The sequence below is a fragment of the Labrus bergylta genome, chromosome 2, assembly GCF_963930695.1.
Source record: "Labrus bergylta chromosome 2, fLabBer1.1, whole genome shotgun sequence".
In the NCBI taxonomy this organism is placed as follows: Eukaryota; Metazoa; Chordata; class Actinopteri; order Labriformes; family Labridae; genus Labrus; species Labrus bergylta.
In genome coordinates, this window is record NC_089196.1 from 18,143,753 (window position 1) to 18,156,749 (window position 12,997).

The window sequence follows — 12,997 nt, forward strand, 5'->3', positions numbered from 1 at the left end:
AGCATGGCAGTACATTTCATGGTTAGGTCAGCCTTCAGCACTATGGTAAAAATCAAATCATCACATCCGAGAAGGTTTTTTGGGACAAAGCTATCACAGTGCGGTCTGTGACAGTTTTGTATGTCACGAATATCTGTATAGAAAAGGTGAAACATGCAAATAAAAAATATTTTCTGAAGCTTCAGTTTGTAAGATTCGACACAGTATCAAAGAAATCCCTTACTTTCCATTTTCTTCGAGCTGCAAACTTCTTGAACTTCTCCATGTTGACAGCCGACTCCTTTCTGCTGAGTGCTTGTTGAGTATCTTTTGGCTGGTTACACACACACACAAAACAAAAAACTTAAGCAATAGAAGAAATATTATGAGAATATAATTGTCCAGATAATTTCAGCACAGCTTCGACTTGGTTATGTTTGGCAAAATTCAGACAACACTATTACCAAGATTCAATTGGAACATCATCTATGGCTACAAAATAAAAGGGAAATGTACATATATAGATAGAGCTATTAATCACAGATGACATCAAGAAGTCTGACCTTGATCCAGGGATGCTGGAGGCTGTCCTGAATCGTCATTCTCTTTCTGTAAAAAATAAAATAAACAAAGTGAGCACACAACAAAATAAATCGAAGGAACATAAGTGAGTTGTTTGGAAAAAAAAATGCTTAAAAACAACTGTTTTTTATTGTCCCATCCAGCTCCATGATGAGGCCAAGTTTTAAATTGATACATTGACAAACACTTTTATTTTTTTAGCAAAATATTAAACATATGCTGGTTCCAGCTTCTTAGATGTAAAGACTGGCTGCTTTTTAATTAACTGGCATGTTAGTGAATAAAGAGTTTACGGTTTTGAACTGTTTGCTGGACAAAAGAGTCATTTTCCCACCAGTTTTACTCATCAAACCTCTCCTAAACCACACCTAAAATAACGTATTGAGAAACATGTGAGAAGAATAATTTAAAAGACAATCAATAAGATTACTTCTTGTTTTGCCAAGCACTGTTAACGGGTGAGTAAAATGGAGATGCTGTTTCAAAACATTTATATACACACAAATATTTCCTCTTCTGATATTTATTTGAAGCCACGCTAGTTTTCAGAAAAATAGTATGTCATTGTCAAATCCACCTTAACAATCCCTTCAAACTGACATATTGTTTAAAAAAAATCTAGCTTCATTAAATGTAAGTCTGGTTACCAATAGGGAAACTGACGTGGTCTCGTACCAGACTAGTTCTCCCATCTGTTAGTCTGTTAGCTATCACATCCCTGTTTATCTTCAGTGTTCACAAACACCTGAGACAGAATGAAGAACCTGAACCACAGATCTTAAATGAACCGACTGAGGCCACAAATAACTAAAGGACTGATGTTATTTTGCAGTGTTTCCACATTTTAGGGGAACAGTGGCTCTGCTGCTTCAGTCCAGTGTCATGGTCAACATTTGAAACAGTAATCTGTGTCTTCTCCACAGGAGCCTCAATTTATCTTTCAGCCAGGCGAGCGGGTCCTTGTCTGCTCACTTTGTAGATCAATTAAAAGTTGTTCCATTCTGATGCACACGGAGGAGGATTTCTAAAAGCCCCATTACTTAGAGTTTGTAAAGTCAGACTCCTCTCTCGCAACTGTCTTCCTGTTCAAAGAGGCTCTGCCTTTTCTCTCTCTATCCTGCCTGAAGATGATTAACTTCAAACAGATAATTATTCATGCTGTGCTTCATCTCCATTGTGTTGCAGGAACAGGAGAAAGAGAGATTTTTCTGTACTCGTTACTGAAGACATTCAGTTGTTGCTAAAGGAACTTGAATTTGTGATAACCAAATCTGGATATTTGGAACTTCCATAGTTAAGTTTTGTAGTTGGTCAATTGTTAGGAGTAATCAGAGTAAAAAAAAAAAAGTTCAGTGAGTCAAATTGAGATATTGATTCACTTTGTGTTGAAAAGATCAGTCAGAAAATATATTGCATATTATTTCTACAAGTTATTGATCCACTGATCATAAAAGTCAATTGTCAAGCAAAATGTAAAACTACCTGAAAACAACAAAAGTACAACTCTCTATCAGAGTCGATAACATCATATTTGTCTTAGCAGTTGTCAGTAATAACGCCAGACTTTCTCTGGGCTCTTACCAGACAAATTCAACTCAGAGTTGAAACTTTAACTTAGCCTGTGAGAAACTTTCTTTTCCTTTCTTTCTTTTATGTGACAGGCTTCATGTGGTCATTGAAAATAATCACCACAATAATAAACCACAGAAACACTCAACAGTTGCATCCTTAGCTCTCTCTTTTGGAAACACAGTTTGAGTTCCGTGTTAGCAAACCTTAGTAAGTCACTGCCAGACATTGTTTTTCAATTCAAAAAAATGAATTTGAGAAATGGGAGTCTTTCATACTTTGGATCTTTGACAAGAAGCCTCGCTATAAAGTCTTTGGCCAAGATGCTGGTGCTGCTGAAGAACTCCTCGTCAAACGTATAATCCACGGCAGACACGTTGGCCAGAGTCTCCTGCTTGTTGTCGCCCAGAAAGGGAGATGCACCGCTCAGACTGCAGGATGGGACAGAAGTTTACAGTGGGGTTAGAAGAGTAAACACTGGCTGATGGTGAGCAAGCAGAATAGAACCAGAACAACTTGGGAATTTTGAGACAGATACCATTTGATTTAGTGATGGAAGTTCATTGTTCACTGATTTAGCTACGTCATAGTTATTGAATAAGCATGAAAATATACATTTTCAACAGGGATTGTGCAGCGTTTTTACAACAATATGACTGACAAATATGCTTAGAAGGCTGATATATATTAATTACATAATTTTTTACTATCATCATAAATTGTCACCCTATCATGTCATGACCATCCTCTGCTCAGCTGATGTTCTCTGGTACATGTACTGCAGATAGCCCTGAGAGGAATGTAAGCTGTCAGGCGTGTTGATGAGATCTCTTCTGAGTTCTGGCAGTTAAACCTCTCCTGCTCGTCAGCACCAACCACTAATTAACTTGCCAGATGGGACAGACATGGAGGTTTTGCAGGTCAAGCTCAAGTTGAGTAGAAATGCATGAATTTATTGACTGTATAAGGTGCAGCTGCTCACAACTAACACGTAACTAAGACGATTCTTCATGATGCCAGGCACTGAATCATCAGAAAATGATTAAATCAAGATTCTGTTGTAACGTTTGTATTTATCATTTTTCAAGAGTGATCCCAAAATGAGACTTAACTATACACTAAGCAATATTCTTATGCTGAAAATACCCATCTTAACTTCCACCAACCTTTATTGAGATTCAAGCAGAGCTGAAAACGACTGCAACACTCAATAATCCACCTTACTTATCAACATGGTTTGGACTACCGTATGTTTTCTAAGACAATGAAGTCCCCCATTTCTAAAAAATTTAAACAACTTGGAGATTTCTAATGGAGTTTTAGTTCAGATTCTTATCAAGTTGTAGCAATTTTGCTCATCACTCATGCAGAATACTCCCATTAAGTTAACCATGGGTCAGCTACTACCCTCCAATTTATCGGCATTGAAAGAGTGAGACAAAACCTAGAGGGGGCAATTTGATTAACCAGAACCACCAAGTGAACCACAGGGATTCAATAAAGCACAGGATTAGAGTTAGTAAGGAAGGAGGACTCACTAGGGCCCTTCATACTCGCCCCTTCCCATTTAGCGTCATAGGGACAGTTGCATACTGAATTCAACTATTTATTGTATTCAGCATTTTCTATTCAGCTAGTCATATTGGAGAAGACATTGATCGCTATGTTTAAATGACATAAATAGGTGTTATTCTTTTCATTCTTATAACTCCATGTTATATCATATAGGCTTTGTATTTAAAAACATGTATTATTTTATTATTTGATAAACTATATATATAGTACTAATCACATCATGTTGTTTTGAGACATGCTGTAGTTTTTGCTTGATGTTATGACACTAAATTGAATTGAATTTGAATTTATTTATTTAATAGGGACGATGCAATTTAACATAATTTCAATACAAAGCAAACTGATGTGCTGCATCAGTTATACTATACTATACTATGCAATCTACACTGTAATGATCGGTCATGTGACTTTAAGTATTTAACACACCTGTGTATGTTCATGTGATTATGCTGGGCGAAACCAGACGAGGTGACAGGCGAAACGCGTTGTTTGCTCACAGTAAATCCATTTTTAGTGAGCACCAGATTATTTATTTATGTATTCCCATTAGGGGTTCGGAGGTGCTCCTAAGAAAACACTTTTATTGGAATGACAAGTTTTTTTCCTTCACATTGTTATTTTTTACAGGATAAGATGAGCTCTAAGCGCACCATACAGTTACTCTGCTGTGATGATAGGCAGTGAACGATCTATTTTCTATCATGTCGGGCAGAGCTGTCACAGCTGTGTGGGTGGGCAGCATGAACAGAGATGGTGTAGTTTGTGCATGCATGTGAACAGTTTGTACGTGTGCATGGATGTATTTGTAAGGGTGAGTTCATGTGATAAAGAGACAAAAAGATGCAGCTTTTAAAATCAACAACAGCTAACACCTCTGAATAAAGTGAGTAATGTTTGAATTTACATATTATGCAATTTTGCGATTAAATTGTTGCCAGATATTTACCTCTTTTTGACAATAATTCTCTCCATATTTGTGTGGGCATAAGGCTAATGCACCTGATAAGTACTTTTGTGCACATATTTTTCATGTCTTTCTGGAGTGTAGAGGTGTGTGGGAGCTCAGAAAGCCTTGCAGCCAGGTATAAAGAGAAGAGAACGGAATCTTCAAGAGCAAACAGCAGTTGATCTGTGGGCTGCCGAGGGCATGAACTTCACTCTGGCTGTTGAATTAAACTGTGCTGACATGTCTGCAGAAGGCTGCTTGAGAGACTTTACTACAGCTGCAGAGGATGAGGCTGGCTGACTTAACTGAATTATATGTAATAAAGCCGCAAAGAAGAAGCATTTCGCTTTATCTATAATAACCTTCTTTTTTAGATTTCCCTATAACTGCTAATAGGGTAGGCACGCCATTGCAGACTTGCAAGATCCAAACAGCTGGTTGGTCAACATCAAACCCAGATGCAGTTTTAAGATGCTTAACAGTTTCTGCAGGATTTTTACATTACTCCAGCAACACTACAAACACGCCAGAGAGTTCAACATAGACGAGTTCAAAGAGCAACCGTAATCTCTTTACGTCCTGACAAATATTCAGGCTGACTGTCAATTTCAGTGAGTGAGATGCCCTGGGGATGTGTTAGACAACGTAACAATAAAATATGAGGGGGGCTGTTGTTAAAGCCCTTACACTGAGGCATGTTTTCAATGCATATAACGTTAACATTTCACAAAATTATCCTTCATCACTGGTTGCCTTCAGGTACTTACAGAATGTAGGTGATCACACCAACACTCCTGATGAGAAACAGAGATAGAGAGAGAGAGAGGAGAGATTTTAAACATCAAACAAAGCTATTGAGCATTTTGACAGCAGCGCATTGTGCAAAAGCACGCACATTTGCTTAACAGCAGATGCTCCCCAGAAATAAGAACTAACACAAACAGCTTATCAACATAATGAGTTTTTGTTTACTCACCACATGTCTGCCTCCAGGCCCAAAGGTTCATAGTTGACGACTTCTGGAGCTGTAACGCAAACACATAAAACAGAAGATTCTTTATTTTCAGGTCGACACACAAGTGATACATCAAACTGTATCTGTGTCTTCAGTTTGCTTTTAATAGGATTGGTATTTTCCCTGTCCGATCAATTTACCAGCTTAGTTCATGTAATGTCTTCTTCATGTGTCTTTATCACTTTCTCTTAGGATCACAGACTCATTTGTTTCTTTGTGGTGTTTTATATATAATCACACCTGCTTTTAACTGTGATCATTCATTTCCTCCCTTCCTCTCTCTGGTCAGGCATCAGAATGATTTATTAAATGAATAAGTAAAATCATTTCACATCTAATCAACAAACAGATACGGAGCTGTTTATTCCTGCTTGCAATGCAGCGGTGCACAGACAACCATCACAAGGCTGTTTGGGATAATGACAGTATAAGAGAGTCTAAGTATCACTGAATATTATACTGAAGAGTATAAAATATATTTATTATGCCTATGTAATGACTAATAAAAGGAGAGTGACTCTGCTGCATATTGGTAGCACCACATGCAGCAAAGACAATTAAGACTCATTATTCCTATTCACAAATAATATGTCATGCATTTCTCCTAAAAGATAACATAAAACACATGGCATGATTATAAGATTTTATGGGGTTAAATTAGAAAAGATACAATGCTTCCTAACATTCTCTAAATATTTTTTCCAGACCTTTTCTTTCTAGTATGTTTTTATTGTGTTGTACAGTCAAGGCAGATTCTTTTGAATCTCTAAATGTTTGTTTGTTTTTAGTTTTTATTGTCTTCAAATGAATTTTTTGTATACCTTTCTGTCTTATTTAAACATATTTCAAAGACCCTTAAAGCAACTTTACCTTTCCCTGTGCCTGGAATATGCAACACACCAGTAAGTACACTATTGAAGCCTTCCATTGGCTGTTATATAATTTACAGTTTTTGTGCCTGATGAATTTCAGAGCGTTCTGTTTTTCAGTTCCAGCTTTTCCTCTCATCGTTTTGACTTTTTGCCACTTGATCTTTATTTAGACCATTTGCCTGTTGTCCTGCAGGAGCGGGAACAGACTCTGATTTTGGCTGGGGATGATGCTGGGAGAGAAAGAAAAGGAACTGGCAGCCTCCAGGGGTAAAGGGGAATTTGAAGGGAGTTTGGACAGAGCTACTGATGTGTCTATCAGTTTGTGTGTGACTATGTGTTTTGGCAAGAAAAGGGCGTTCTGATAGTCTCCAGTCTATTATCATCAGGTCTCTCACTTTGTCCCTATGGCTCAGTTGGCACCTGCTATAACATTACTCAACCCCTGCGATGGAGCCAGCAAAACAGGATGGTGCAGTTTAGTGTTTCTGTGTGTATTTGTGTATGTACAGAAGAGAAAGCATGGAGAGTATATTTGTGTAAACTGATCAGCTCTGAATATTCTACATGAAACACCAAACTATGAAATAGAAAAGGATAAAGAAGATATTCACAAAGAGATACCGACCTACAAATTCTGGAGTTCCAAAAATATTTTTAAAATCGTTGCCAAAATCCATCTTGTGTGCTAGACCAAAATCAATGAGCTTGATGCGCGGGTGAGGCACTGAGCGGTTCAGCAGCATGATGTTCTCCGGCTAGACGGAAAGAGAAGAGGAACAGTTTAAAAAAAATGATAGTTAAAGAAAGAGGAGACATGGAGGACACACAGCTGGAGTGATAGTTTGGATACCAAACTCTTTATGGACCCTTACTTCTTAAGCTTTTATGAGGATGTTTATAACAATAAGATACAGGCATGAGGCTAACAGAGAAATTCAAGTACACATCTTGAATAATCTTCCCCTAATTTTCAGTGTAGGACACTAACTAAGATAAAACAAGGCAGCAAGCTGAATAGTCAGACACAAAACCAGGAACAGGGCTGGCAGGAAGGAGGCTCATCAGCTATGGAAATCCCATGCAAAACACAAGTTAAAAAACCTCTCGAGGAAGTGGGAGAAAGGAAAGGATGGCAAAGAAGCGCTTCAACCAAAGCTAAACAAGAGAAGACGGACATTCCTGAGCCATCTTTGCTCCTAATGTCGTCCTTTCAGCTCAATATGAGCTGAGCTCGGGGGTTAGCCAGAGAAGGAACAAGAACAGATTGGCTGAGTGAAACAGAGGAAACAGGAGGCACTGTGGAAATACAATCCCTCTCCAGCTCAGCTCAGTGGTTTTGTTGTCTGCTCTGTGAACACTGACAGGCTGATGTTGAAGCAGGACTGACAGAGAATTGTATCTTGTGTCCGTTCCTTACAATTACATCGACAGCTTTAGTTACTGTACAAAAACATCCATATAACAAACTTTTAAGATTTATTTTTTGGCTTTTTGTGCCTTTAATGAAGAGATAGGACAGTGGCTAGATTCGGAAATCAGGGAGAGAGAGAGAGAGAGAGAGTGGGGAATGACATGCGGGAAAAGAGCCACAGGCTGGATTTGAACCTGGACCGCCCGCCCCGGAGGACCACGGCCTCCATACATGGGGCGCATGGGATTCTTGAAAAAAAAAGACAATTTACGGCTTCTTCCAAATTGTAATTACGGTAAATGATTTTCAATTATTTGAAAAAGCTGACAGTCTCATGCAGTTCAAAAATAAAGAAATATAGGAGAATGTAATTTGGGGGATGTTTACAAGTTGCCGCTTTTCAAGAGTTACTTGGAATCATCAGTTCAGAAGCAAATTGCGCAAGACGTCTGGTGATCAGTCTGACATCATTAGTCTGCTCTCCCAAACATATCGAGCTCTTGAACACAATCAGACCATTGATCGGCTAAATGACTGTCTCTTAGGAATTGATTTGACACCCTTAAATTATAAGAACTTTCTGACCACTAACATCTACTACTGCTGTCATGGTTAGAACTGCACACTGATCATTGAAAGGGCACACTTTAAGTGATGAAAGCTTGAAAAAACAACAAGATGTGAACAGAATATGAGAAAACATATCGCATTTAATGACGCTGAACTTACAACCTTTGAAATGCAATGTCTCACCGAAAGCCATTCAGCTAAATATTTTAAGTCCTAATAGGAGCCACTGGTGGACAATGAGTAACAGTAGATAAAATGAGAAGCGAAGGCTTTGTGGTTGTTAAAAGCTCTGGCATTGATCAGAAGCTGATGGCTGGGCACAGAGGTTACCCTTTTTCTGAACTCTTATTTATGACTTTCATTATAGCTCTGTAAGTGGAGGAGTCAGTGTGTTTATTCTGAAGCGACCATATATGCAGCCACAACAGAATAACTGTTCAGTGATATTGATTGAGATTTGAGTTAAAAAAAACCATCCCAACAGTCCTCCAAACTGAAGAACTGTAATGTTCAAAGGCCTAACATATTGTATGGTCGTAAATAAGTTCACAATGACCTTTAATTTTTTTCCCCTCAGGACTATTTTACTATACTCACTGATTAAAAAGACAGAGGAGCAAACAAGAGCCAAAACAACATCAGTCATCACCGTAAGCTTTAGATACTCTGTCTCTAAAAACAGAAAAACTGGTATAAAAGACACAAACATATAAACAAACATACAAAGTGAGAGGTTTTAGTTCTGTATATGTGTGTGGGAGTCATTTCAAAGAAAACATTGTGATGTGTTGTGTTTATGTAACATGACCCTTAACGAGTCGCTGTCATCATCTTTTGTGTCCATGAAATGAAAAATCATCAGCAGAACACATCTCTTTTTTTGTTTTGGTTCTCATTTTAAGGACATTAATGAAGCTAATCAATTGAAAAGGCTCATTTGCATTTGCTGAACACAAAGGATCCATGAAGGACAAAGAGCAGAAGTGCTGTGTGCCAGATACAAATTAAATACTGGTTTACATAACATGAATTCTAATTGTCATGACGTGCAGTCTTTTTAGTGTACAAAGAGCATATGTACAGCATGGGTTTTTTCTCCTCTATTTGATACTTATGATAGACTCTGCATCAATTAAGTGCTTTCTAACGATTCATACACAGCTAGTTTGAGCTCAAATAATTATAGTAATGTAATTTATTCTACGTACGTCACTGTGTGCTTGAAGAATGTTTTCAGTGTTTTCTGTCTTACGTTGCTTCATACCTTAAGGTCAAAGTGAGCAATTTGTTTGGAATGCAGGTAGAAGACTCCGTCCAAGATCTGCTTGAGGAACTGAGTGGCTTCTTCCTCGCTCAGCGACTCCTTCTCTGCCAGGAAGTCAAAGAGTTCTCCGCCGGCCACACTGGATGAGGAGAGCGAAAGAGAGAGAGAGAGAGAGAGAGAGAGAGAGAGAGAGAGGGGGAGAATTAATACATGAGATCTCTCAGATCACAGCCAGCTACAAATCCCTTCTTAACAGAGCTGAGCTGATGTAATCTAATCATCCTGGTGCATTAGAGCGCAACTAATTTACACATCCAGAGTCTGCTTAATCCAGTGGCTTTTAAACAATGCAAACCCTCATTAAAAAAAACAAAGGGAAAAGGGAAATGAACTAAAAATGTAGCTTTATTTTTCACTGGAATTGTTAATTATTATGTTTTTTAGTTTTTGCTAGATTATATTCATAAAAATGGGCAAATGAACTTGCAGGCATGATAATCGGGATGAAGGTGAAATTCACAGTATACGAAAAAGTTCACAGCTCAACGCGAGAATACGAGTTGAAGTATGACAGTTCCAAAAATAAATTGAACTTAAATAAAAACATTAACAATGATACAATACAATACAAAACAATAATACGGACTAAGAAGAATTTCTGTCTAGATTTTTGAGAATTAGATTCAACACTTGTCATATAAAAGGCTGAAATTCTACTGATTTTTTCTTAGATGTGGTGTCATGTTTATCCTGTCCCTGGTTAATTATATGTTCCCCCTCATGCCTGTTAATATCAGTGTCAGCTCTCAATAATCCCTGCCAAGACATTACCCTAGATTTTATTGAAGAAAAACTATAATTTATGAGAGAAAAGAAATGTAGAGGGCAGATTATTTCTCTTGGTCATAACTTGATCATGTGAGTGAATGAACGCCTGCAGCAAGGGGAAGTGTGAGGGAGAAGCAGAAGAAAGAGGCAGAGTGCAGATAACTATAATCACAGCCATGGTTATTCAGTGGTTGAGCAATCATTCAGCCTTCGAACACGTGTTTGTATCACAATATGTGTGAGGAAATAAACTGACTTCCATTTTTTTTATTCCCCATATAAAGTTTTTATAATTTACCAAATTCTTTTGCAGAAATTCAGACCTAAAAAAACACACTGCTCCTCCCTTCAGGGAGGTCTCACAAGACCAGCTGCACAGCTGGGGCCCCTACCCACCAAACACCCACTCTACATAATTATTTCATCATCTGCTTCAGGGGTTAGCAGACTGATTAAACACACCTCATAGATAGGGAAAAAATGGCTTCTACCCCAACATGTCACTCCATTGCTGTGAATATAATAATGCAGAGCTGAACAGCAGGAGATGTGTGAGAATATAAAGAACAAAGCATGAAGTCAAACATTTTAGTATCCACATGTGACATGTTGTTTTAACTTCCCGGGGACCCTGAGCTGTCACTTCTAACCATGAAGTGGAAGTAATTTGTAATAATTATCAGTTCTCTGACTGTATGAAAACAAATCATCTTCTCTAGTAGACCTGTCTGCTTATACATTATGTTCATTATGTGATTTCTGCATTTCTCATGCTTTGTGTAGACCCTAGGAAAAATATATTTTTAACTCTGGTGCAGTCAAACAGGGAACCACATTTAATAGAAAAAGTTTATAAAAAATGTGCAGTTACCCCCGAATTTGGCTTTTTGTAGGCTGCAGTATGTGACCTCATTCTAAGACCAATAGTAAAAAGGAAACAAGTCAATGGAGTGTTTAAACACACTATCAGCAACCGTGGAGCTTTAAGGGTAAACGCTTAGCAACTAGTCATTGCCCACCAGCCAGTTTAACCAAAGAGAGGTTACATTCTAATAACATGATGTGCTTAGTCTTATAAGTTTATAATAAAGTCAATAATAAAGTGACATTTAGTACTGACTTCATGTTAACAGTGGTGGTTACAGGATATGTGACAAATGTCAGCCCGGTTACATACACTTTTCAGTTAAGATAACAGGTTGTTTAGGAGAAAATATCTTTATGCTTTACTTTAAAGGAGCAATATGAAACTCTACCACGTAGCGTTTTCAAATTCAAAACAGTGGAGGGAGCCCCCTCCTCCCTAGAGTCTATTCGCACACAGGTTGCCATGTGGAGGACACGGAAGCTTCGGTGTTTAACCAGCTCTGCACTTTAGTCTTGAAAACTTTCTGTGTTCTATTTCTAACCTTTTTCCTCTTTTTAAGATAATCTCCAACATTGTTCCTAGTTTTACCACGTTTTTGGTCGATGTCTGATTATAATGTAAGGTCATTTAATGATTTAATTCAGTAGATATGTTACTTGCTCCTTTAACAATTCTACATTGGATCTAGAAATCAAAAAGCTTGGATCATGTTGCTTGTTACTTGTATTATTGTCATCATGGAAGATAAATTACAGTTGCTGTGACAACTCGAATAGTTGTGCAATCAGACAATCAAATCCAGGAAGTACAGACAGACTTTGAGGTATTTTAACATATAAAAAAAGAAACACTTCCTGGTTAATCTTCGACCAGTTCCCCATAGCAACATGGACTCAAAAAAAAAAAAACAGACTGACTGACATAACAGGGACAAACATTGTGCCATGAGTTTATTCAAGGATGGGAATCCAAAGAGGGTTTAGATGATTAGGTAAAAAAAAAAAATGATTAGGTAAAATCCAATTACAGCCAAGTGCTGCAAGTGTGCGCGACAGACAGCATTCAAAACCATTAAGATCTTTAGATAAGTCAAACGCTAAAGCTTCCTTCATCAGTACAGGGCCTACAGAACCATAGCACTTAACCATTCGTAGAATAGCCTTCAAATTTTACAGACTGTTATAAACTTTAAAATTCAGCCAAAACACCAAGTGAGCAGTTTGGTAACTGGAGTACAATCCACCTATAAGAGCATATTCCCCCCCATGATACAAAATCTCAGGGAGGTTTTACTAAAACAGAAACCTTAAAAAAGTTGATAACATAAAATATTTTATTTAAATCTATCCCAACACAATTTAACAATTCAGCGTGGAAGTGAGCAATTTCACAAGTGAGAGTGCAGATTGAATGTGTGAGATACAGAGTGAGCTGTGAAGGTGTTAGATGGCAAACTGAGCTAAACAACAAGACAGATTCCCTCTTGAAGGAGAAGGAGTAAGAAGGAGAGCTAACCAG

General features: G+C 37.8%; 1 protein-coding gene across 1 annotated transcript in view; it reads right to left on the bottom strand.

Moving 5' to 3' along the window:
• dapk1 (death-associated protein kinase 1) overlaps positions 1-12,997 on the bottom strand; it is a 74,718-nt gene that overhangs the window by 29,844 nt on the left and 31,877 nt on the right. Inside the window, exons 4-10 of the mRNA XM_020651373.3 lie at positions 9,784-9,922; positions 7,164-7,293; positions 5,628-5,676; positions 5,419-5,445; positions 2,409-2,561; positions 543-588; positions 224-313 (exon numbers count right to left, since the gene is read on the bottom strand). Of these exons, the coding sequence (XP_020507029.2) occupies positions 224-313; positions 543-588; positions 2,409-2,561; positions 5,419-5,445; positions 5,628-5,676; positions 7,164-7,293; positions 9,784-9,922 (634 nt within the window). The remainder of the gene's footprint in view (positions 1-223; positions 314-542; positions 589-2,408; positions 2,562-5,418; positions 5,446-5,627; positions 5,677-7,163; positions 7,294-9,783; positions 9,923-12,997) is intronic.